At 36.6% G+C, this 23859-nt stretch overlaps 2 protein-coding genes across 22 annotated transcripts in view; one reads left to right on the plus strand and one right to left on the minus strand.

Annotated features, from left to right (window-relative positions):
- The window catches only part of dock7 (dedicator of cytokinesis 7), a 51677-nt gene that overhangs the window by 10736 nt on the left and 17082 nt on the right, over positions 1 to 23859 (plus strand). For 4 of the 21 annotated variants that reach the window (XM_051898311.1, XM_051898296.1, XM_051898291.1 and 1 more), the window contains exons 15-35: positions 7094 to 7211; positions 7333 to 7403; positions 9173 to 9311; positions 10468 to 10569; positions 10932 to 11018; positions 11104 to 11335; positions 12994 to 13158; positions 13289 to 13458; positions 15377 to 15469; positions 16459 to 16548; positions 16953 to 17048; positions 17164 to 17304; positions 17756 to 17869; positions 17951 to 18118; positions 18235 to 18386; positions 18614 to 18783; positions 18866 to 19020; positions 19856 to 20038; positions 20251 to 20407; positions 20539 to 20635; positions 21213 to 21230. In XM_051898311.1, coding sequence (XP_051754271.1) covers positions 7094 to 7211; positions 7333 to 7403; positions 9173 to 9311; positions 10468 to 10569; positions 10932 to 11018; positions 11104 to 11335; positions 12994 to 13158; positions 13289 to 13458; positions 15377 to 15469; positions 16459 to 16548; positions 16953 to 17048; positions 17164 to 17304; positions 17756 to 17869; positions 17951 to 18118; positions 18235 to 18386; positions 18614 to 18783; positions 18866 to 19020; positions 19856 to 20038; positions 20251 to 20407; positions 20539 to 20635; positions 21213 to 21230 — 2718 coding nt within the window. The remainder of the gene's footprint in view (positions 1 to 7093; positions 7212 to 7332; positions 7404 to 9172; positions 9312 to 10467; positions 10570 to 10931; positions 11019 to 11103; positions 11336 to 12993; positions 13159 to 13288; positions 13459 to 15376; positions 15470 to 16458; positions 16549 to 16952; positions 17049 to 17163; positions 17305 to 17755; positions 17870 to 17950; positions 18119 to 18234; positions 18387 to 18613; positions 18784 to 18865; positions 19021 to 19855; positions 20039 to 20250; positions 20408 to 20538; positions 20636 to 21212; positions 21231 to 23859) is intronic. The other 17 variants (XM_051898298.1, XM_051898299.1, XM_051898300.1 and 14 more) reach the window with 12 other exon arrangements.
- angptl3 (angiopoietin-like 3) lies at positions 618 to 4293 on the minus strand. Its single transcript, XM_051898319.1, has 7 exons — positions 3665 to 4293; positions 3323 to 3433; positions 2778 to 2895; positions 2580 to 2693; positions 2284 to 2379; positions 1750 to 2022; positions 618 to 1663 (listed from the first exon to the last, which is right to left on the minus strand). The coding sequence occupies exons 1-7, from the start codon at positions 4184 to 4186 to the stop codon at positions 1488 to 1490; spliced, it is 1410 nt and encodes a 469-aa protein (XP_051754279.1). The 5' UTR covers positions 4187 to 4293; the 3' UTR covers positions 618 to 1487.

Here is a 23859-nt window from a genome sequence, read left to right on the forward strand (position 1 = left end):
AGATTGGCCTCACTGTATGGTCTAACCCCGTTATTTAAGCTTTCTAATTTAGTCAAGGTTGGTCAGACAAAGATGCTTATCTTCTGCATACGTTGACATAAACTGTCATTTAGGGGACATGTTTGTCCTCTCTCAGCCTGTGCCAACTTTGTTATCTTCCTCCGGATGCTCTGCGTTGTCAGTCTTGATTTGGGTGGTGCTGAATGGGCAGATTGGGACGAGTTTACTGACGACAAATTTCATGCTCTAGATTTATCACACTTGTCATGTCTGTCGTACATGCAAAGGTCGTATAACATGTTAATTATGAAGGGTTGATTTCCCACATAGGTTAAGCTTGATGCTTCTGCTGGATCATTTATTATCAGTTAAATAATTGTTTTTCTCCCCCATGAACTAACAGTAGCGTTAAACTGTCTGGAAACTGGTTTATTTTAGTTATGTGAGCCCCCAATTAAGTTTTTCATATATTGTATTCTCTGTTGAGAAGATATTGCTGAAATTTGTTTTCATTATGCAGTGGTTTACAGTTATTAACAGTAAAAAAAAAAAAAAAAGGCTTGCCATGTGAGTCCAAGTAGTTTGAAGTGCAGTTTCACCCGAGTGCTGTAAGTGACTAATTTAAAGAAAGATTTATTTATTATTATTATTTTTTTTTTTTTTACCTTATTGTCTAAATGTGTTGCTATAAATATGATATACCCAACTATCACTGAGAAACATTCTGTAAACTAAATATACACAATACAGCTGAGTATGTACAAAGCATAACCTGGAGTCAATATGACTCAGTAACAGAAAGAGACATGCAGACCATAACGATACATTTCATGGTAACACTTTGTAATAATTTTCAACATTAAAATTACAAGAACATATATATCGCTTTTTTTTTTTTTGTTTATTTAATATAATATAAATGTGTTCTTAAGCATTATGGTTATGGTGTAATGAAAGTTATTATAAAGTGTTACCCATTTTGCTTTTCTACTGTTGCACATTTGTGTAAATTGCTTAAATACATTCTTTAAGTAAACATACAATATGTGAAATGACGTGAAGAAGTTCTATAGTTGAATGCAGTGCAGTTCTATAATATTATCCATATATCCATGTAGTCTACAAACGTACAGTATTGTTGATTCCTGTTGACTCTTGATAATAACATGCACCAGATCCTGTTTTAGAGGTGTGATCTTGCCATTTGAACCTCTTCAGTTTTAAGATATTTTTTTAACAACTCTTTTTGGTCAACAATCTACAAGTTTGCTATTTGATGACCTGTGAAGATTTTGAACTAACATGTTGCAATAACCCTTTGACTTGGTTTTTTTACCCTCTAACAGAGTCAATGACCTGTTACAGTTGCATCATTGAGTTTCGGCTGTCTGTAGAGAAAGGGAAAAACTTTGTTGGCCAGTGTCTACTGCCAATGTGACCCCTCTAATTGATTCTGAATTACCCAATAGAGCATATAGGGTCAGGGATTATTGAAACTGGGTTGATGGTCTTATGGTGATCTTTGTGGATTTGAGAGTGTAGGAGCTTCCTTTTGCTGGCCTCCAGTAGATTCCTTTCCTGCGCTGGTGGCGAGTCCTCAGCCTTACCCACGCGTATCTCCCGTTTAAGTTGGTGTCCCCACATGCATCAAACCACCAACCACCTGAAACCAGCAAACAATTATTATTCAAGGGATATTTAGTTATGAATTGTATGAATAATTAAATATTTAATTTAACCATTTGATACCTGTATAGTTACGGGCACAGTTGGACTCATCATGTTTATCGTTGTCTCTATCTTTGGTTGAGAACTTCATGCCTGTGTGGTTGCTCATGGAATCAGGCAGATCTCCGGACAAAGGTGCCACGTGAAGGGCGTAATCAGATGCAGGGCCTTCCAGGGTGAACGTGTACTCAATGAATCTCTTTTCCTCCTTCCAGTCTTCCAGTTCAATGTGTAAAATGTATTCTCCTTGTTGAGCAATGGAATGGATCTTTGCCAAGCCGAGCCAGAACTCTTCTGTAACACAAGGACATTTCCGCTTAGTTGAAAGCGAAAGTTTCCATTTCTAGTGATCATGCCAGGAAGAGACCTGTGATCAATTTAAATCAGTCTGAATCATTCGTTGCCTCTGCTGGCACTGCTTCAAGTCTATAGTATCAATTGTATTTTGCAATTGTCTTCATGCATCATACTACAGAGGCTTAAGCTGTTCATATTTTATCAAACATCTACAGTAGGAGTGGTAGAGAAGGACGCATCACAAAATGGCATACTTACTTTCCAATTTGCCAAATCCATGTTCATATTTTTCCCATGGCTGGTCAAAATCAACAGAACCATCCTCCCTCCTCTGAATGACTGTTGCTGCTCCATCTTAAAATAAAGAGTAAAAGTAAACTGTAAAAAGAGAATCTTATATTCAGTTTGATAAGAATAGTGATAAAGGCTCAACCTTTTTAGTTAAAAAATTTACCACCTGTAGGTTTTCTTGTGCACTTTGTGATGGTCTGTCACAGTTTTTGTAACCAATATCAGTAGGAAGTCTGATTAGATGTGCAATATTGGTCTCTTACCAGAACTTATCTCGCAGTAAACATAGAAAGGTTCAGATTGATTGGGTTTGATTGGGTAAATTCCACTGGTCCTCTGACCTCTTTTGAACACATCACTGCAGTCCATTGGAAAGTCTGTGTAGCAAAACACACAGTTGATGGTTTTGGTTTTATTAAAGCAACAATTTAAATTGTCAATTGATTTCATGCTGTTCTTACCATTTATTTCTGTAGTTCTATAGGTGGAGTTGATTGTTAGGTACCGAAAAGGGTCAGGTGTTTCTGGGTTTAAATCCAAAGGTTTGTCAGCTGTGTCTTGAAAAGCATCATAGTTCACCTGAAATAAATGAATATTTATTCTCAGTAAATGCAAGTAAACCAGGAGAGTTACAGTGATAATCATTTTAAATTCAGTGAATATTTTATATTCAGTAGGATTTCTAATCACTTGACTTCAATTTATTAAACTAAGTCTAATTTATTAACAAAATGATTTTAATCTATTTATTAAAATGTAATCAAATTAAAATATAAAAAATAAAATAAAAAAGTAAATAAAATATGCAAAATATTTTGTTAGTTAGAAATTGTTCTTTTGTGAGTGCAATCTCTATAAAATGTTATCTAATTGTAAAAAAAAAAAAAAAAAAAAAAAGTAGTAGTAGTGTGGGGACCCTTTTTATTAAAAATACATAATTCAAAATGCACAATCTGAAATTTCTAATGAAAATAAAATGAAATATTATAGTTAAATGGATGGATACCTTGTCCTCAAGACTCTTAATTTTGATCTTCTGGTAATTTAACTGTTCGTGTTGCTCTTTAACAGATTTAAGCAAGTCTGTAATGGTCCTTTCTTGTGTTTCAATCACATCCTGCAACAGATAAAAGTTGTTAATGTAGTAAATGCATAATTGGATTCAGCTGGAACACTTTTATTGATCTACACTTTTATTTGCTCTTGCCATCAAGTGTGATTCGCATGCATTTTTAGATATTATTATTATTATTATTATTTTAAAAATTGGTATTGCGAAGCCCTATAGATATATTGCAAATTTGGACCTTTATAATTTGAAATTCTGAATTAACTTGACTGGACTCACCTTCAAAGCAGTGATCTCTTGAAGTTGCTCCAGAGGCATCATGCTCTGAGACAAGCCCTTCAGCTTCTCCTCCAGTCCACCAACCTTGCTATGCAACTGGCTTCGTTCTTGGAGAATGTTGTTAATTTTGGAGTTGATCTCCAGTGACAAGTTTCTGATCTCCTCATTATTGGCCTTCAAAAATATGGTCGTCTCCTTCAACTTCTCTTCTTCCTCTTTGATCTCACTGGTGACCACTGAGAGCTGGTAGAAGGAGCGATCAAAGATGTTGAGCTTCTGGAAGATGTCGTTGATCTGAGATTTGGTCTTGTGCACAAACTCTCGGAGACTCTGCCCCAGCTGGAGCAAACCGTTAGCCAAGAGTCGTACGTCATCTAACATGGCAAAGCGTGATCTAGCCTCAGTTGGCGGTGCGGTGTTTAGGATAGGCGCCTCCGTGGTTGCTTTTCTCAGGTTAGAGGCTGCGCTTGTTGTGGACAAGCTTAGCCAAAAAAGCAGGAAAATCAACATCATTTTAGGCATTTTGTTCACTGCGTCAGTCTGTTCCCAATGCCTGTCTGCGTGCTACACTCTTTAAACCTCCCTTTCTCGCTACTCTTCTCATCTCCTACTCCGGGAACAAAAACAGCAGAGATTCCTCAAATATATACCGTTACACAGAGGGGAGGGAGCATTTGGTAATTATTAAGCTGGCTTTGCTTGAGCGTCCTCCTCCCAATCTGTGGAAAGTTTACTCAGTGCAGACAATTTACAGTATCACACACACACACACACCACACATCCATAACCTGGTCCCTGGTTGCATCTGATAAGCAAAGATGAACGATGCTGATGAATCATCCTGCCGATCGATCACATCATAACCGCGGCCACTTGGTGCTCTGTGCATGCACCGCTAGATGGGAATTAATAATAAAAGTATACGATTTATGGTTCTGGCTTTGATTTAATGATCTCCTGAATCAGCGGAGCATCACTCTCAGGTGCCACTGAGAGGGTCTGCATGTACAAGCAGGATTGTCGCTGGATCTCAGAACGGTTCGGCTCAGGTGGTAATAGAAATGATTGATGACTGAAGTTGGGGGAGTTTGTGCCATTTGCACTGATATGTACAGGCTTTTTATTTACTGCTGCTTTGTATTAATCTCCCTTCAGGGTTCAGCAGGGCTTTTTCTTTTCTCGTGATGGCCTGGTTGGACCAGTAGTTTCGATGTTTAATAGTTTATATACTATATATAATTTAGAAAAAATAAAAATATATATTTCTTTTTTAATAAATTTGAATAATTGGATCAAATTCTACTGTTTTAAAAACCTTTACTACTAATTTTCAATCAATTATACAGCTACAATGCAATTTCAGGACAGCTGTTTTCATAGCTAATTCATATTCACTCTTGTAATATATATAATATATAATCACACATACACACAAAATCTCATCTCATGTAACCCATTTAGATACCATTAGATACCATTGGTAAAATGTTGCATAATGTTAAACTTGGTGAGTTTTAATTATAAAAAATTTCAACAACAGTGTTCAGTAAAGATGTTTTAGCTTGGTTTACTGTTTTTAAATCTTTAAACTTAGCAGTTTGTAAGGGGGATGAGGTATTCGTGGCCAAAAGTTGGCAAACAGCCTAAATTTGGACCCTACTGATAAACTATTGCACCTGTTACTATTTTTGATCTACTGAAATGTTTTTTTCCTGATGTTTTAATTGTGGAAAAATCTCCACTATTCAACACTTTTTAAGACAGATGGTATTTTTTAAGAGAGACCAACAAACATGCATTTAGCATGACAACATTCAGCTAAATTTAGGAGTGTACTGAAGTATTTTCAGACCATTGCTATTCATCTATAGTCCATTCTTGAATAAATAATGCATTTTGATTTGCCATTTTACAATATATATATATATATATATATATATATATTTTTTTTTTTTTTTTGTATATTCTGGTTAAACATTCTAGTTAAGTAATCTAGGGTAAAAAAGACATTAACTGTTAGAATATTCCTGTATACAAGATAATGGATATATTCAGAATAAATATGAACATTATTTTCCTTTAAGTTGAGTTGTTGACATTGAGTTATAGTAATTGGATTTGCATGATGCTTGCATCTTCCAAAAATATTTTGAAATACTAATGTAATGTCTGAAACTGTGTCAGTGTTTTTGGTGTAGTTTAAATAACCTATGTAGCAATATACATGGTTGTTTGAAGCTATTTATGGACGCTGTTAAGTAAACGTTAGGGTGAAACAAACTTTACTGCATTTTTATTTGCCTGCCAGCTTAACTTGTTTTATGTTTGCGGTGTTGTTGCAGTGATGTATAATCATTGCCCTACTGCAAGTATGTACTGTACCAACTGGTTCTGTTCAGACAGGTGCTGAAAGTTTGGCCTCTATCCATATTTGTAGACACAGCAAACACGACCTGACTCCCATTGTGTACCCAGAGGCCATTCAGGGTGCAGGAGCTTGTGTGTCAGTGGTTGGGAGGTGGATGGATATATCCTCTCCAATGTCCCTTCTTGCACCCTGTGCCAAATCAAAAATTATTAACCCACTATTATTTGAGGAGTTTGCTGATCTAGATAGATCTGAAGAACGTTTTTGGTTTATTGAATCTCGTTTTTTTTTTTTTTTGTATTTGAATGCAACTTTTATGGAAACATTTCCAATACTTCACTTCTCCCTTGCTCATTTTCTCTCTTTGAATTCGAACAAAAGATCACAGTATGAAATAAGTGATATTAGCACCACATCAGAGAGTAGGTAATGTTGAGAGTGCATGAGATTTCTGTGCTCCTTGGAAAGTCTGTGACCTTTGCGGACTGTGTGTTCTCCCAGGAGAGTATGTTCCACGTCACTGCAGTATTTCTGTACATTCCAGCAGCTACTGTAACCGCAGAACGGAAACGGCTGTGCAACAAAAATCTATGCAAGGAAAAGATCAATGGGGATTAATGTTAATGTCCCAAATTTTGTCCTGTGCACATTTTCACATGTGAACTGTTTTTGAAGTTCTGTTTTGTGCAACTTATGTACTTTATGTAATTTTAATTTTGGTGTAATATTTTTAAAGAATGTCCTGTTAGTTTTAACAATGGGTTGTTGTTTTCATCGTAATCTTTGCTATTATTTCATGGGCACATTTCAGTTTCATTTTTAAATATCTTAATTTCAGTTAAGGAACTGGCTGAGAAACCAGAAGAAAATTTCCAGAATTATTTACACATGCAATTAGTAAAACCTTTTGAATATAAGATTTACAAAACCTGCTTGAAGAACTTCTAAATATGTTAAAATAAAATTGGATTTGAATGCCTATTTAATTGAAAGGGAGCAGTAAGGATCAAACATTTGATGTATGAACAACTTCCCTTGCTCTTGTCTACCTGCGTTTGTAGGAATCTCCTGTACGTGAATCCACAGAGCCTGAACTTCGCAAATCGTCAAGGCTCTGCCCGTAACATTACAGTGAAAGTACAGTTCATGAATGGGGAAGATCCTAGCAATGCTATGCCTGTAAGTTTTGACAGATTGATTTACAAACTCTTATATAGCCAAACATGTCATGGGGAAGCACTCTCTTGATTTGGTGAAATGGAATCATATACTTACAGTTCTTTCTTCCGTGGTCTCTTAGGTAATCTATGGGAAATCCAGCTGTGCAGAGTATTCAAAGGAGGCTTACACTTCTGTAGTCTATCATAATCGGTGAGTTCATGGTTGCTGCTTCTACATGTGCATCTCAATAAATCAGAATATCATGAAAAAGTTTTTTTTTTTTTCTGTAATTTAATTCAAAAAGTAAAACTTCAATATATTCTAGATTTATTAGACATAAAGTAAAATATTTCCAGACTTTTTTGTTTTCATTTTGATGATTACAGCTTACTGCTCATCAAAATCAAAAAATCAGTATCTCAAATTATTAGAATATTTAATTTCAAGTTCTATTAAATTACCATTCTCAGGGTATAAATACTGGGTTTAGGTCAGTAATCCCAACAGCAGTCATGGGGAAGTCTGCTGACTTGACAGTTGTCCAGAAGACAATCATCAAGACCCTCTACAATAAGGGTAAGCCACAGAGGGTCATTGCTGAAAGAGATGGCTGTTTGCAGAGTGCTGTGCCAAAGCATATTCATGGAAAGTTGACTGGAAGGAAAAAGTGTGGTAGGAAAAGGTGTACAAGTAAAAGGAATGACCGCAGGCTTGAGAAGATTGTCAGGCGAAGCCTATTTAAGAACTTAGGAGAGCTTCAGAAGGAGTGGACTGAAGCTGGAGTCAGTGCATCAAGAGCCACCGCACACAGACGTCTTCAGGAAATGGGCTACAACTGTCACATTCCATGTACCAAGCCACTTCTGAACCAAAGACAACGTCAGAAGCGTCTTACCTGGGCTAAGGAGAAAAAGAACTGGACTGTTGCTCAGTGGTCCAAAGCCCTCTTTTCAGATGAAAGTAAATTTTGCATTTCATTTGGAAATCAAGGTCCCAGAGTCTGGAGGAAGAGTGGAGAGGCACAGAAACCATGTTGCTTGAAGTCCAGTGTGAAGTTTCATCTGCTGGTGTTGGTCCACTGTGTTTTCTGAAGTCCACAGTCAACGCAGCCATCTACCAGGAAATTTTAGAGCACTTCATGCTTCCTTCTGCTGACAAGCTTTATGGAGATGCTGATTTCATTTTCCAGCAGGATTTGGCACCTGCCCACACTGCCAAAGGTACCAAAAGCTGGTTAAATGACCATGGTGTTACTGTGCTTGATTGGCCAGCAAACTCGCCTGACCTGAACCCCATAGTGAATCTATGGGGTATTGTCAAGAGGAAGATGAGAGACACCAGACCCAAGAATGCAGATGACCTGAAGGCCGCTATCAAAGCAACCTGGGCTTCCAATACACCTGAGCAGTGCCACAGGCTGATTGCCTCCATGCCACGCTGCATTGATGCAGTAATTCATGCAAAAGGAGGCCCAACCAAGTATTGAGTGCATAGAAATGAACAATACTTTTCAGAAGCCTGACATTTCTGTTTAAAATATCCTTTTTTTTTATTGATCTTATGAAGTATTCTAATTTATTGAAATAGTGAATTGGTGGGTTTTTGTTAAATGTGAGCCAAAATCATCACAACTAAAAGAACCAAAGACTTAAAGTACTTCAGTCTGTGTGCATTGAATTTATTTAATACACGAGTTCCACAATTTGAGTTGAATTACTGAAATAAATGAACTTTTCCACGACATTCTAATTTATTGAGATGCACCTGTATTAAAAACTCACTTACATGACATCATTCAGAAGTGTTCAACATGAGATCAAACATCAGCTCAGGGACTGACAGTGTTAGTTTTACATGATTTTGGAACAACAGTTGGTCAAGTTTTTGTTTGATTTTTCATAGGAAATGGATTGTTTACACTGACATTTTTACAATATTTCTCTTTTTTTCCCCTCATTTCTCAAATGTTCTTTCCTCAGATCACCTGATTTCCACGATGAAGTTAAAATCAAGCTGCCAGCCTCTCTGACTGACCATCATCACATCCTCTTCACTTTCTACCATGTCAGCTGTCAACAGAAACAGAACACTCCACTGGAGACGCCTGTTGGATACACGGTACATACAGTGCTCCACACACACACTATTATTCAAGAGTTTGGGATGAGTAAGATTTAATTGTTTAAAGATAATTAAGCATGGGAAAAAAAATAAAAAATTAAGCATGTAAACACTTGAATCTAACTACTTTCTCAATCAGATTCAAAAATACCTTGCGCAAATGCGCAGTGCCACGATGCATATATTTAGATTCATTTTGTGTCATACAAACGTGTATAATTATTTACGTCTCATGTCTTACGAACTGGTCAGTGGATGAGACCTAAAAAACCTCATCTGACATAACATGTCATTTATACTCATTACTAGCTCCGGTGACATTATTGCCGTGACTTTCTCTGGTTCTGAATGTGGCAACTTGGCACTGCACATGCACTGAAGTTTTGTTTGGAATATATGTGAATCGGACTGCAATATAAACAGGTCGTCCAGAATCTGAAATCGGATTGGATTCATTCCGATTGACAAATTGACAATTAATGACAATTGATAATTGATGACTAAAGGTAGAGTAAGCGATTTCTGAGAAACACTGTTGATATTTGAAATCACCAAAACGAACACATCCATACCCAAAAGGATCACACCCCTCTCTTGATAACTCTACCCCCAATTTCACAAATATGCTATGCACCTCCCCCTTAATGAGTGTATACGCCCCTTACTTCTGATTGGCTACAAGTGTGTTATGGTGCTTGGTCCAATCCACTTTCAGCAGCGTTTTTCAGAAATTGCTCACTGCACCTTTAATTTTCGATTGATGAAAATTAGTGCATGTAAACCTACCTAGAGTAATGTCTGCTAAGAATTTTAATGAAAATATATTATTTTTTAATGTATTTTTTTTTATCAAATAAATGCAGCCATGGTGAGGCTTGAAAAAAAAAAAAAAAAGAGATGCTTTTTCCTGTTTTAACTTTTTTTTTTTTTTTTGGCACTCGCACAGTGCTTATAGAAAACGCATCTATCAGATTACATGGATTATGACAAAAAAACCACCTTCATTCGATAACATAGATTTGCATTGTTGTGAACAATTGAGATGCATTGAGAATTGTTTTGGAAATGGAGTATGACTCCTTGAATCGAATCTAATAATGATGTGCCTGAAGGTTCCCACCTATAATAAATGTTATGTCTCTGTCTCCCTCAGTGGATTCCCATGCTGCAGAATGGACGCTTGAGAACAGGTCACTTCTGCCTGCCCGTATCGCTGGAAAAACCGCCTCAGTCTTACTCTGTTCTCTCTCCTGATGTAAGGCAGTTTCTGTCATAGAACTCACATAGATAAAGATGGGAAGTTCTTTAATGAAATTGTTTGGTATCTTTGGTAAAGTATCTTTCATTTAATGCATGAGGTGTTTCCTAATTGGTCAACACTTTTTAATTTAACCTGGAACATTTTTTTACAATTTTGTTTACAGACCAAGTACTTTTTCTTTTTTTCTTTATCGAGATGATACCATTATTGTTAACAATGCTGTAATTTTTCAAATACAGTACAATGGGACTGATGATTGTTTGAGCGTTTGAAAGTATTTTAGGGTAGCAATATATTATAATAACCATTTATTGAAAGAAATTATACTGGAAGTTCATTCATGTATTTGTGTGTAGGTTCCTCTTCCTGGAATGAAATGGGTGGATAACCACAGAGGGGTGTTTAATGTAGAGGTTGTGGCTGCATCCACCATCCACACGCAGGTAATTAGTAGTTAAATGGTCAAAATAATGATTAATTTAAAGCCTACAAACACATGCATTCTCTGTGTTTCTTTCCTCTCCCCAGGACCAGTATTTAGATAAGTTCTTTGCTCTGGTGCATGCGCTGGATGAGCACATGTTCCCCGTGAGGATAGGAGACATGCGCATTATGGAGAATAATCTGGAGGCTGAGCTGAAGTCTAGTATCGCAGCTTTGAATTCATCTCAGCTGGAGCCTGTGGTGCGCTTCCTTCACCTACTGCTGGACAAACTGGTTCTGCTGATGGTGCGGCCACCTGTTATAGCTGGTCAGATAGGTACTCGCAGTCCTCCAACCTACATAATCTCAGAAAAGTTTTACAACTTTAAAGAAACACTTACCCTCATATTGTTCCAAAACTTTGACTTCTGTGAAACATGATAGGCTCCAATGTTGTTTGGCTCCCAACATTCTTCAAAATATCTTCTATTGTGTTCCACTGAAGGACGAGATCTATACAGGTTTAGAACAGTAAATGATGACGCAATTTTCATTTTGGCATGATCCTTGTAAGTCATCTAAAATTAAATTGCTTGTAAAATTATCAATTATCTCCAAACCTTGTTGCTATTTCCAATTTGAAAACAAATCATTCTTTTAAATCAGTTATTTACAATCAGCTCACATATTAGACTGAAGAATTTGTTTGTGATTCAAATCAGAAGTTGGTTGTATAACTTGTTCTTTTTCTACATTGGATTCCCTTTTAATAATCGCTGGGATCTTTTACACATGATGCTGGATAGGACACTCAAGACTCAGACATACATTTTTACTATCAGGAGAAAATTCCCCAAAGTGCTCATCTTGTCAGAATACACTGTTCATTAAACATATGTGACCCGTGCTGGCCAAATGAGTCGCAATGAGCAAATGAGTTATTGAGTTATTGGTATTTTCACAATCTTTATTACAAAACCTTCAAAATGATGCATGATTTGTTGGAATCAGAGAACAAATGACTGAGCTACATTTGTTTGAAGTTGATAGAGTCAGCAGAGTTAATTTTGAGAAAAATCGAGTTCTGAAGGTTCCAAAACAAAATCACCAAGCAACCATACCTTAAAATCCCTGGTAATAACACCTAATTTGGCACACACATCTTGTCAAAACCAAATATCTATAGGAAAAATATATATTCAAATGTTTTCAATATTTTACTTCAATATTTTGCAGTACTGTAATTCTGTTTATATGTGTATATCAAGATGTCTGAGGCGTCTTTGTGTGCACGCTTCGGATCTGTCAGTCAGTGCGAGTAAGATCAATTTGTTTACATCTGCATGAGTTTGAAACTCACATTTCATTGGTTCAGACTCTTGCCATAAAATAATTAGCTATAAATATTCACAAAGTTGGAATGCTCCGCTTTAAAACGATATCAAACTTGTTCTGAGGGGAAGCGCGACCTGCAGAGAAAAACTGCATTTTTCATGGACAAAGGAAAGGTACTCTCAGAAAACATACAAATAAAGATAGCTACTTTTAGATGTTTAATTGCTATTTGAAGCATTTGGATCGCTAGACAAGGGCTAAATGAACACATTTTTGTGTGAACCTCAAATTTGTTTTGCCTGTAGCTCGTAATTAGCCTGTGCGCATTCCGACTCATTTTTTCAGGTTTTTAAGTAAATAGAAGCTGGCATGGCGTTTAAAAGAAAAGAAAGAAAGATTTTCTAAATTGGTCTTATGCTCAAATATGCTAAATTGTGTTAAATCATGATTATTGTAAAAATTTTAGTTTTGTATTTGTATTTTGCTTTATTTCTCTTAAATATGAAGTGCAACTATCTATTAAACAGTTTAATAGTTTATAACTTTGTTATTTATATAAATAATTTATTAATTTATCTCAGAACTGCATAAAATAGTTGCTCGTATCCTGACTCTGACTGTTTCCTAATTATCTTGTGTTTTATTTTCTCTTTACTGTAGTGAATCTTGGTCAGGCCTCTTTTGAAGTGATGGCATCTATAGTGAACCGTTTACATAAGTACTTGGACACTAGTCAAGACATGCATGGGCGAAACAGCCTTCTCTCCTCATATATCCATTATGTCTTCCGCCTCCCTAACATGGATCCCAACTCCCCCTCTCCAGGTCAGATTTTAGCTTGATCTTTTGATTTATTTTGTCTCTAAATCTGTGGCTTTTGGTGTGTTTAAGATTGGTTAAATTAGTTGTCATTCCAATGTGTTTCAACTTTAATTTATTCTGTTCTGTGTATTAGGCCCAGGAGGATTGGGTGGTTCAGTGCATTATGCCACAATGGCTCGTTCTGCTGTTAGACCTGCAAGCCTCAACCTTAACCGCTCTCGTAGCCTTAGCAACAGCAACCCAGACATCTCTGGCACTCCCACTTCCCCAGATGATGAAGTACGCTCCATCATTGGCAGCAAGGTAGGTAGACACATTTCAGCAGCTCTGTTGTCTGTTATACTTTTCTATTAATATTATAGACACATCGTCATAGTTCACATACATATCAAAGTGTATTTTATTAGTGCTGTTGAGACATGTTTTGATTGCTCCAGCTGGATGTGACTTACTGTATTCATTATTATGCATTAATAGTTCATTGACTTTATGCATGCACTAGATTGCTGACTTAGCTGATCAGCATTTCCCAATGTTACAGGTCAACCTATAGCTCACTAGCAAGACAAACTTTAGCTGGAACATTTTATGTACTTAACCCATGTTACACAATCTTGCAAAAAGGAAAAACAAAAATGAACTGTAACACAATGTGTGGTTGAGAACGGTGGCCAAAATCCATTCAACAGTTTGCCTTTCATGAATGGTAGCTGATAGCTCAGTGATTAGTATGCACTGACTTCATTGCTGTAGTGCCTAATTTACTGAATAAATTGTACAAAGCAGGTAAAATGTGAAATTTAATAACATATTCATTATTCCATAATAAATAAACTGAAATCTTTGATTACGTTTGTGGCTGTAAACAAACTGCTCAAAGTGCACACAATCTTAAGACTAAAACTACATTTTACAGTATATTTGTTAAAATGTTTTACAAAAATTAATTCAATAAGTTCAATTATTGTAGTTCATTTCAAACTGTTCAAAATTTTGCTGGAATTTTACATTGCAAATCTGTTGAATGTTCTCATGACAACTTCAGAAGAATTTACTACATGCGCTGCCAGTCAAAAGTTTGGCGTCAGTAAGATATATATATATATATATATATATTTTTTTTTTATATATATTTTTTTTAAAATGTTTTTTAATGTTGATAAAAGTATCTTATCTTATGCTGACCAAGACTGCATTTATTTGATCAAAAATACAGTAAAAAAGTAATATTGTAAAATATTTTTCACATTTTTTTTTTTTTTTTTAAATATCTGTTTTCCATTGTAATATATTTTGAAATGTGATTTACTGCTGTGATGGTAAAGCTGAATTTTTAGCAGCCATTACTCCAGTCTTCAGTGTCACATGGTCCTTCAGACACATTTATTTCTTTCAATAAATGGTTACACTTTTAAATGGTAGTGTATATGATGTAGCTGACATAATTTTAATAATGAACCACATGCTCTGAATATTTGTTTTTTACTTGAGGTTCACTCAAGTATTATTGGTGCTAACCACTGATCTTTTTTTCTCCTGTTGCGTGAATGAAATCAATCTGGTTTCACAATCATGTGCTCTGTGCTAACCGTGCCAAACTTAAGCCCAAAGTATACTTCGGCCATCCGCATTCTGCGACGGTCAGCGCACTGTCTGCATGATGTAATTTTCGTCATCGTGAGGGTCCGTCGACGTCCGCACACACCATCCACGTGCAGCCTAATTTTTGTGTCTGCGTGTACAACAGCGCATGCTCAAGGTGAATGTTGAGACGGAAGAGTTTTGTTTTGGTTCTTTTTCTAAACTTTGCATGCAATGGCGGATCTGCTACTTTTCTTCTGTTCTACCAGGTAAATGTCCTGTAAATGACACGACTCACTGCTGCCCTCTGACGTCTTGTAGAGTATAGAAAAGCAATTGTACTGCGCATGTGTCGAACTTGCCCATCCGCGATTTAGTATACTTTGAAAGCTGTGCAGACACGACTGTGCGAGAGACGGAGCGGAATGCGGAAAATGAAGTATACCTGGGCCTTAAGCTTTTGATTTTGTTACTTACGCTTGATACTCTAACCTGTTGCTGTTCAATGATGACAAATTAATATAAACTAACTTGCTCCCTTGCTCACTTGTTTCATTGACCTGTAACCTTTGACCTTTCACTGTTCCCTGGCTTGCTTGCGTCTGCCCGTGACCCTTTTGATGCCACCCTTGGCTTGCAGGGCTTAGATCGCTCCAACTCCTGGGTGCATACAATGGGGTGCAAAAGCGCCCCCTGGGGGACCAGCCCTGGCTCATCATCCGATGCTAAGCAGGTCATTCTGACTATCCCAACCCCCAAATACAAAGCAGAATCCCCCACTTCACACAGCCCTTCCCAGTAGCACTAAAACAGCATTATCTAATAGCTCCATAGCACATTTCTGCTTCACTGCCATTTTTCCTTTTTATTTCTTTTTCCTTTTTTAAACTTTCTTAACCCCTTCACTCTTCTAAAACTTCATTCTGCCTCAAGCTGCCTCATTTTTCTTATTCACCATTTCACTTTAAAAAGCATTGCATGGGCAAAACTAACCAATTTCAATTTTCTTTCTGCTTGGCATGTCATGATATGCTGCATGTACATGTATGTGTGTGTGTGTGTGTGTGTGTGTGTGTGTGAATGTTTTGTTTGTCTTGTGAAATTTTATTTATTTATTATTATTGTTATTATTTTAATAACCGGCACCTGGTTAAGGCTAATCATTTTATTTTCTCATTACTCAGTGCCTGTAATAGTCTGATTCATTAAAGCAAGCATACATACATACAAACATACATACAAACAAACATACATCCTATATTTATTTAATTAATTTTCAAACCAAAACACTTTTTTTAATCTCTTTAGTCACCTTGAGTAGACTGTGTAAAGTCACCATGTCCCTTAGAATGGCTATTTGATTGAAACTATAATTGTTCAATTTAAAAGTAATTGTATTTTTTTAAATTATATTATCTATTGTGATATTACAGTTTATGCAGTCTTGTTCTGTTTTGTTCTGTTCTGTATTGTGCGTGTGTGTGCGTGTGTGTGCGTGCGTGTGCGTGCGTGTGCGTGCGTGTGTGTGCGTGTGTGTGTGCGCGTGTGTGTGTGTGCGCGTGTGTGTGTGTGCGCGTGTGTGTGTGTGCGCGTGTGTGTGTGTGCGCGTGTGTGTGTGTGTGTGTGTGTGTTTGTGTATTGGTAGTGATTAGTGAATAGCATCACATACTCCTGTCCTCCACACTAATCTATTGTCACCCTTCCATTCATCCCCACCCGTAGGCCATGGAGCGCAGTGGCAATCGCATGTCATCGCACACTGAGAGCGCCAGTTTCTTGCAAACATTAACAGGACGCTTGCCGACCAAAAAGGTAGAGACCCAATTCCTGGAGAGCAGGAGCCGACCCTCTCCTCTCCTCACCTGCGCCTGTCTGTCTTGGAATGACTGGATGTTGTTGTTGTTGTTTTGTTGCTGTGGTTGTCATGTTCTTGTGGATGTTGGGTACAAGATCTTCTTTTGAATGCCACCTGAAGACTGTATGAAGAGGGAATGATGTGTCACTTGTGGTATGAAGCACCCTGTGTTCGATTGGGCTGTTTATTTGTGTTTAATGTTTGATTCGTAGAATAATGAATCCTCCCCACTCTTGCAGCATCACAATGGACATTATGTCAAAGGACCATTTTATTTCCCACACTAGAACTAAGACATAGTGACCAATATGCAGTGTATTTGATGGTGAATGGTTCTCTGATGGTTCCTTCCTGTTCTCAGCTCTTTCATGAGGAGCTTGCCCTGCAGTGGGTGGTCAGCAGTGGCAGCGTGAGGGAGGGAGCTCTGCAACAGGCCTGGTTCTTCTTTGAGCTCATGGTAAGAACTACTACACCCATAAGTTTCCATGCTTCCTCCTTTATGATCAAAAGTGTAGCATCTGCTGTTGAGGTTGTGAGAAGAACGGTGTGTTCTTGATCCTTTCTCGTTTCAGGTTAAGAGCATCATACACCACTTATACTTTACTGACCGGCTGGAGTCTCCCAGGAAGAACCGCTTCCCTGAACGCTTCATGGATGACATCACTGCTCTGGTTAGCACCATTGCAGGTGACATTGTCTCACGTTTCCAGAAGGTGAGAATTTCAACAACACAGTGATTGAATGAATGAATTGAATTTGGTTATTAGGTGTCCTTTTGGAGTGTTTTTTGGAAAGACACCTAAAGTGTCAGTTTTGTGAGAATCACAATTCATTCTGACAGTTTACTTTGCTGTATATTGCAAATCATGACAAAATATACACCGACGACATTGTGGTTAATTGTGGTTAGGAGTTCAGTGGTTAATTCTTGCAGAGGATCAAGAAAAATCATGTCCAATATGTCTATTTATTTTAATTATTTTCTGAAATAGTCTAAACCCTAGTTAAGGACAGTGGGAAAAGCCACAGTATATTTTAGAGATAATTGCTACCTGAATAGCAAATAAAAACAAAATGTGCTGTAAATGGCTCAGTGCCCAGTTAAAGTTTTTAAAGTGGTGAGTTTGCCGTTTCATGTTTGTCTTTACTTTACTGTCTTTTCAGGATCTTGAGTTGGTGGAAAGGCTCAACACCAGCTTGGCCTTCTTCCTCAATGACCTGTTGTCGGTCATGGATAGAGGCTTTGTCTTCACTCTCGTCAAAACCTACTGGAAACAGGTATCTTAAAAATTCAGCTCCAGATAACATGCTATGCTTTTTACGTCTTTTCTGATGATTTTCTCTTCCTCCTATTCCCAGGTGTCCACCAAGCTCTACGCATTACAGAACCCCACCCTAGAGTCTCTGAGACTAGATTTCCTGAGGATAGTCTGTAGCCATGAACATTACGTCACTCTAAACCTGCCATTCAGTCTGCTTACACCCCCAGCCTCCCCCTCTCCTTCGGTCTCCTCTGCCACATCTCAGGTATAAAAACACAAACTGAGAAACTGTGATAAACTCTAAATTATACCAAAATTTTATTATGAAAACTTTATTCCCATTTTTTTGTTTTGTTTTTCTTTCTCATTGTCTCCCACCAGAGTTCTGGTTTCTCTACCCATGTGCAGGACCAAAAGATAGCCAACATGTTTGAGCTGTCTGTGCCCTTCAGAGAGCAGCATTACCTCGCTGGTCTTGTTCTGACAGAGCTGGCTGTGATTCTGGACCCTGAGACTGATGGGTCAGTACCCTGGTGTGTGCCCTGTTTTCATTCTTTTATGACTTTTGTCATTTTAATATATATTAAAATATTTATATATTAAAAACAATAATCAATAATTAAAAATATATTTTATTTGTATATATTTTATTATTATATAATTAATATTAATTATAATTAAAACAAAATTTAAAATGGATTTTACCAAACATTTACCAAATGTTTAATTTTATATTCTCTACTCTTTACTCTTGCTGTAGGATGTTTGGTCTCCATAAGAAGGTCATCAGTGTGGTTCATAATCTGCTATCCAGTCATGACTCGGACCCACGTTATGCTGACCCTGAGGTCAAAGCCAGAGTCGCCCTGCTCTACCTACCACTCATAGGCATTGTCATGGAAACCCTTCCTCAGCTCCATGATTTCACTGGTGTGTATATATGTCCATCCATGTTGTTGTTGTTGTTGTTTTTTTTTTAGCTTTGATTTTAACCTTTCTTTTACCATCACAGAATCGCATAATCAGTGGGGGCGTCCTGGTGGTCCAGGTACCGAGGAGCAGGAAGCTGAGGGTAACAGTATGATCAGCCAAACTGTTGCCATGGCTATTGCAGGAACATCTGTGCCACAAATGTCACGGCCAAGTAGTTTTCTTCTCAATCCACAGGTATTGTGACTTCACTGTTTTTAAGACATGGTTTTAAATAGAGTTGTCAAAAGTACCGACTTCGGTACCAATCGGTACTGAAATTTTAAAAATGTGACGCTTTGAGCGCTGTTGAGCGGATTCGTAAACACCTCTGATTGGCCACTGTGTTCACACGCTCATCGGATATGTCTGTGATTGGCTACAATGATCAACACACAGGACCATTTTAAAGCACACGTACATAGATTGTTATATTGCATTGCGCATATATATATATATATATATATGTATGTTGGTGCGACCAATGAGTTTGGGATGGAAACCTGTTTTAAAACAGCCATTTATGCAATTCCATCTGTTGCCAAACTGGGGTTTGCGAAACCCTGGGGGATCATGAAGGAACTGCTGGAGGTTTGTGATTTGATGGAAATGGAAAAGCTAATTATTAAATAAAATTTTAAAATATAAAATTTAAGAAAAAGTAATAAAAAAAAATGTATATTTCAAGTTTTAAAATTCTAAAAATACATACATGTTAAAATATAGAAATATGAACTAAATATTTCTAAATATCTCTAAAAATGAGATTTTAGCTGACAAAAAAAAAGTTTAGGAATCCGTGCAAAAACCTTGCATCCTCTGCAAGTTTTTGTGAACATCCTTTTTATTTTTCGTAAATCTTAAGCAGCCATAACTTCTATAACTTCTATAATAATAAATTGAATTCTTTTGAATGAACAATTGCAGACAATTAGACCAAAGCAAAGTTATACAACATGAAAGATGCATCATGCAGTGTATGAAAAAGGAGAATACCAGTCCTTTACAAAAATCTATACACCTTGTTCTCCAGGCCACCCGTCAGCATGGCTCATTCTCGGCCGAGTCCAGTCGAAGTCTGCTCATCTGTCTGCTGTGGGTGTTGAAGAATGCCGATGAGATGGTGCTTCAGAAATGGTTCACTGACCTCTCTGTCTCCCAGCTCAACCGTCTGTTAGACCTGCTCTACCTCTGTGTCTCCTGCTTTGAATACAAGGTTTGAATAAACTCCATATTTGAGGGAGTTTTAAGCATGTTTTATTCAGAAGTTCTCTTAGTTGCAATATATCTTTATCTGTTGTCTCATCTATGTTTATGTTTCTATTCATCTGTAAATAAATACACACAATCTGCTCATCTATATCCCCACACCTGCTGAGTGAAATTAATAAGTGTTTGTGTTTCTATCCATCCATCTCATGCAAAAAGGCCCATTTTTTGTTCATGCAGGGCAAGAAGGCATTTGAACGTATGAACAGTCTAACTTTTAAGAAATCTAAAGACATGAAGGCCAAGTTGGAGGAAGCCATCCTAGGCAGTATTGGAGCCAGACAGGAGATGGTGCGGCGCAGCAGGGGGCAGCTTGGTTAGTTAAATAAAAAACAAAACAATGGTCAATATTCTGTTAGAAATATCATTCAAAAGCTAAATGATGGCAATTTGACACATACCCAAATTTGATGTATGTTGCCTTTTCTCTATCCTTTTTTTCCACAGAGAGAAGTCCATCAGGCAGTGCTTTTGGCAGCCAGGAGAATCTACGCTGGAGAAAAGACATGACCCACTGGCGTCAGACCAGCGAAAAGATGGACAAGTATGGTTTTATTAATATTGTTTAAATTTTTTTTTTTTTTTTTTTTTCAGGTGTTTCTGAGACAAAATTAAAGTAGGTGACCTTTGACTTTTTTCTTTGACTCAATTATGTAACATTTGGGATACAAGTACAAACATTGTAATCTGGTCATCATATAAGGGCAGTAGTAAGATCAAGAAAGAAAGAAAAAGAAAAGAGAGAGAGAGAGATTAATTTTAACTCAATTTACTAATTTTTCGTCTTTTTTTAATTATTTAAAAATAATAATTTAAGTGATTTTAAATAAAGACATACATTTCTTCTTATTATTTTTTTTTAAATTCACATACTAATTATCTAAATTGTTGTAATTTAGTAATTAGTTAGTCTGCCTTATTGATTTTGTGCATTGTCTATGTGTTCTGTATCTTCATATTGAGATAAATGCTTTTTTTTCTTCCCATAAAACAATTAATTTGATGACATTCATAATCTTATGACCCATACTTTCCCATATTTATACAGAAACAACCATTAACCATTTGACCTCAAATAACCCCTTTATTTGACCTTGTTCTTTCATGTACTGTGTGTTTAGGGGCCAGAGATCAGTCAGGTATTGTACAGCTGAAGTGTTCTTTGCTTTCAATGACCCTTGCTTTGCTTCAGACCTGAATTTAAAACCCCTCTCCCCTCTTGCTTTTGTTCTGCTCTCCTCTACTGGTGCTTGGATTGGTCTGGATGCAGTTGTTACTGACCACAATGTGATTCTGCCCCCAGACCAGTGTGTGTGTGTGTGTGTGTCTTTATTTGGGGGAATGGAGTAGGATGCAGCTTGGATGACCAGTGTTTATAACAAGAATGCAACATGGATCTTTAACCAGCCTCTCAGGTCTAAGATTTAGCTGTATTACTTAACAATCTTAGCCTATAGGGTAAGCCTACCTGTGTTGTGAGTGATTTCAAATTTAAAGGAGCTATATGTAGAATTCAGTAACCCTTGTTATTAGCGACACCAGTGGCCATTAAGTGAACTGCAGCCAGCAATTTATTGCTCATGCTTGCACTCGTCCACACGTAAACTTACAAGAGACTAAACGTGATTCAAGGCCCCTATATACTTACTGCAAAGTTCTTTTTCGTTCTTTGCTTATATGTAAAAAGTAGTTGGAAATACCTTTGCAGCGATATACTTTTAACGAATATCCTGACGCTTTCATTTCAATAACAAAATAAACACGCAACAAAAATGACAGTGGAGAGAAAACAGTGATGTTGGTACGTTTGGACCAGCTCTTCAATTCAATGGCATCATGTCGACAGATGAGATAATCAAAAATAAATTTGGGAGCGCGTGTAAATGCCACATCCTTTTCATCTACTTGGCAAAAAGGTCCTCATAGTCCTTCACATAAAAATCAGTCTTTCATCTTTCATAGACAACCTAGGAAGTCTGGGAAAGTCTTTTTTTTTTTTTTTTTTTTTTAATTTTCATACAAGCTGTTAACACATTAGCAATACAAAGTGATTAATACATGACAGTTCTTACATATAGCCCCTTTAATGTAGTCAACCTCATATTCACAGTGAACTATTAACAATTATCTTTAACCAGTTAAAATATAGTATCATTAATATGTTGTTTTTTTTTTTTTTTTTTTTTTTTAAAGATTTAGGTTTTACACACTAATGAGCTATGAGAGGTGTATTTTATATTTGTCATGTTGTTCTCTTTAATTCCAAGCACTTATTTAATGATTTAATTTAGAGAAATAACATGGTGGCAGTTGTTCAGAACAGCGGTTCTCAACCTTTATTCTCTAATCCTAACCCTAGGCACTTCAGACCATCTTTTATATATATAATGTTTATCCAATAAATTTTTTTTAATTTTTCATGTAAAAGTCAAATGAGGGGGAAAATGTTAAGGAAAAAAGTACTATTACAAAATACAGCATGAATGACATTTAGGCAGAGAACCTCACTTTCATATTTTAAATAATATTTCACTTTATTTATTTAAATATTTTTAATTAAACTGTTTTATTAGATATATTTCAATAGCTTGTTTGGAAAAATGTGCTTGTATAAAACAGATTAAACGAATATTTTGCAATTACAATGTTTTCTGGTGCCACTTGATAGTGTTTTAGCAAACAATTGTGTAGGTAATGTACTATAGTGAAAGCTTTTGTTTGTCATGGTGAAATGTAGTGTTTCTATTTATTTATTTATTTATTTATTTATTATTATTTTTTTTTAGTTAATCCAACTTAATATTTAGTAGGGGTGTAACGGTTCAAATTACTCACTGCTTCTGTTTTTATCACGGTTTTAGGGTCAGTTTCGGCACGGCTCGGTATGTGCTATGTTCAGGGAAAAAAGGACTACTGTCAAATAAAAATAAAGAAAATAAGAACAAATAATCAAACTACAAGCAACAGCACAAATAAATATAACAGAGCAAAGATACAAATACCTAACAGTAGTTTTCAGGTACAGAGATTGAATAAAGAGATTCAATCAAATGTAAAACAACATCGCATTTAATCTTCACTGTAGAAATTAAAGATTAATCATTATTAAAGTTACAAAAGCTATTCAGTCAAGAGCAGTGAGTGATTTCCTTGTCTTTTTTTGTTTAATAAACATTAAAAACACACACTAAGACAATGCACGGATCCAGTATACTGATACTGATACATATGCGTTGTCTTTCTCGACTGTTTACATTCACTTAAGACATAAACTACTATGTTTGCTAGGATACTCGCCAAAACGGGCATGTTGACAATTTTTATGTGAATTTGTACGTTCAAGCGCAAGACTTGAATCTAAATATTTGCGCACTGTCTGAGACGCGGCTTTCTGTGTGCTCGCTTCGGATGTACACACACAAATCTTCTCACAGCGCACCCGAGTTCTCTTTCGCGTCTTCTTGCGCTTGAATGTTTACATTTTCAACAAACCATATTATATATGCGTCATCAGATTTGAGATGAACCGCGATGCAAGTGCACGCTGAACTGTGGGTGGAGAATGGTATGGTTAGATTTTTTTTTTTTTTTACTGAGAACCGTTACATCCCTAATATTTAGTGATTTAAACATTTTGCTGCTATTTTTCATGCATCCGGAACACATGCACACTGAAAGTGAAGCCCATTAGTGGGTTGTGGCCTTTCAGTTGAGAACCACTGGTCTTCGTTCATTAATTTACAGTATCTCACAAAAGTGAGTACACCC

Source organism: Ctenopharyngodon idella, chromosome 6 (assembly GCF_019924925.1).
Source record: "Ctenopharyngodon idella isolate HZGC_01 chromosome 6, HZGC01, whole genome shotgun sequence".
Lineage (NCBI taxonomy): Eukaryota > Metazoa > Chordata > Actinopteri > Cypriniformes > Xenocyprididae > Ctenopharyngodon > Ctenopharyngodon idella.

Bases quoted from the DNA above. Each gene is read 5' to 3' on its own strand.
- angptl3 (XM_051898319.1), bottom strand. From the start codon at position 4,186: ATGCCTAAAATGATGTTGATTTTCCTGCTTTTTTGGCTAAGCTTGTCC. The intron at 2,694-2,777 runs GTAAGAACAGCA...TTTGCTACACAG, and splicing joins TAGAACTACAGAAATAAATG to ACTTTCCAATGGACTGCAGT. The intron at 1,664-1,749 runs GTATCAAATGGT...TGCTGGTTTCAG, and splicing joins CTGTGCCCGTAACTATACAG to GTGGTTGGTGGTTTGATGCA.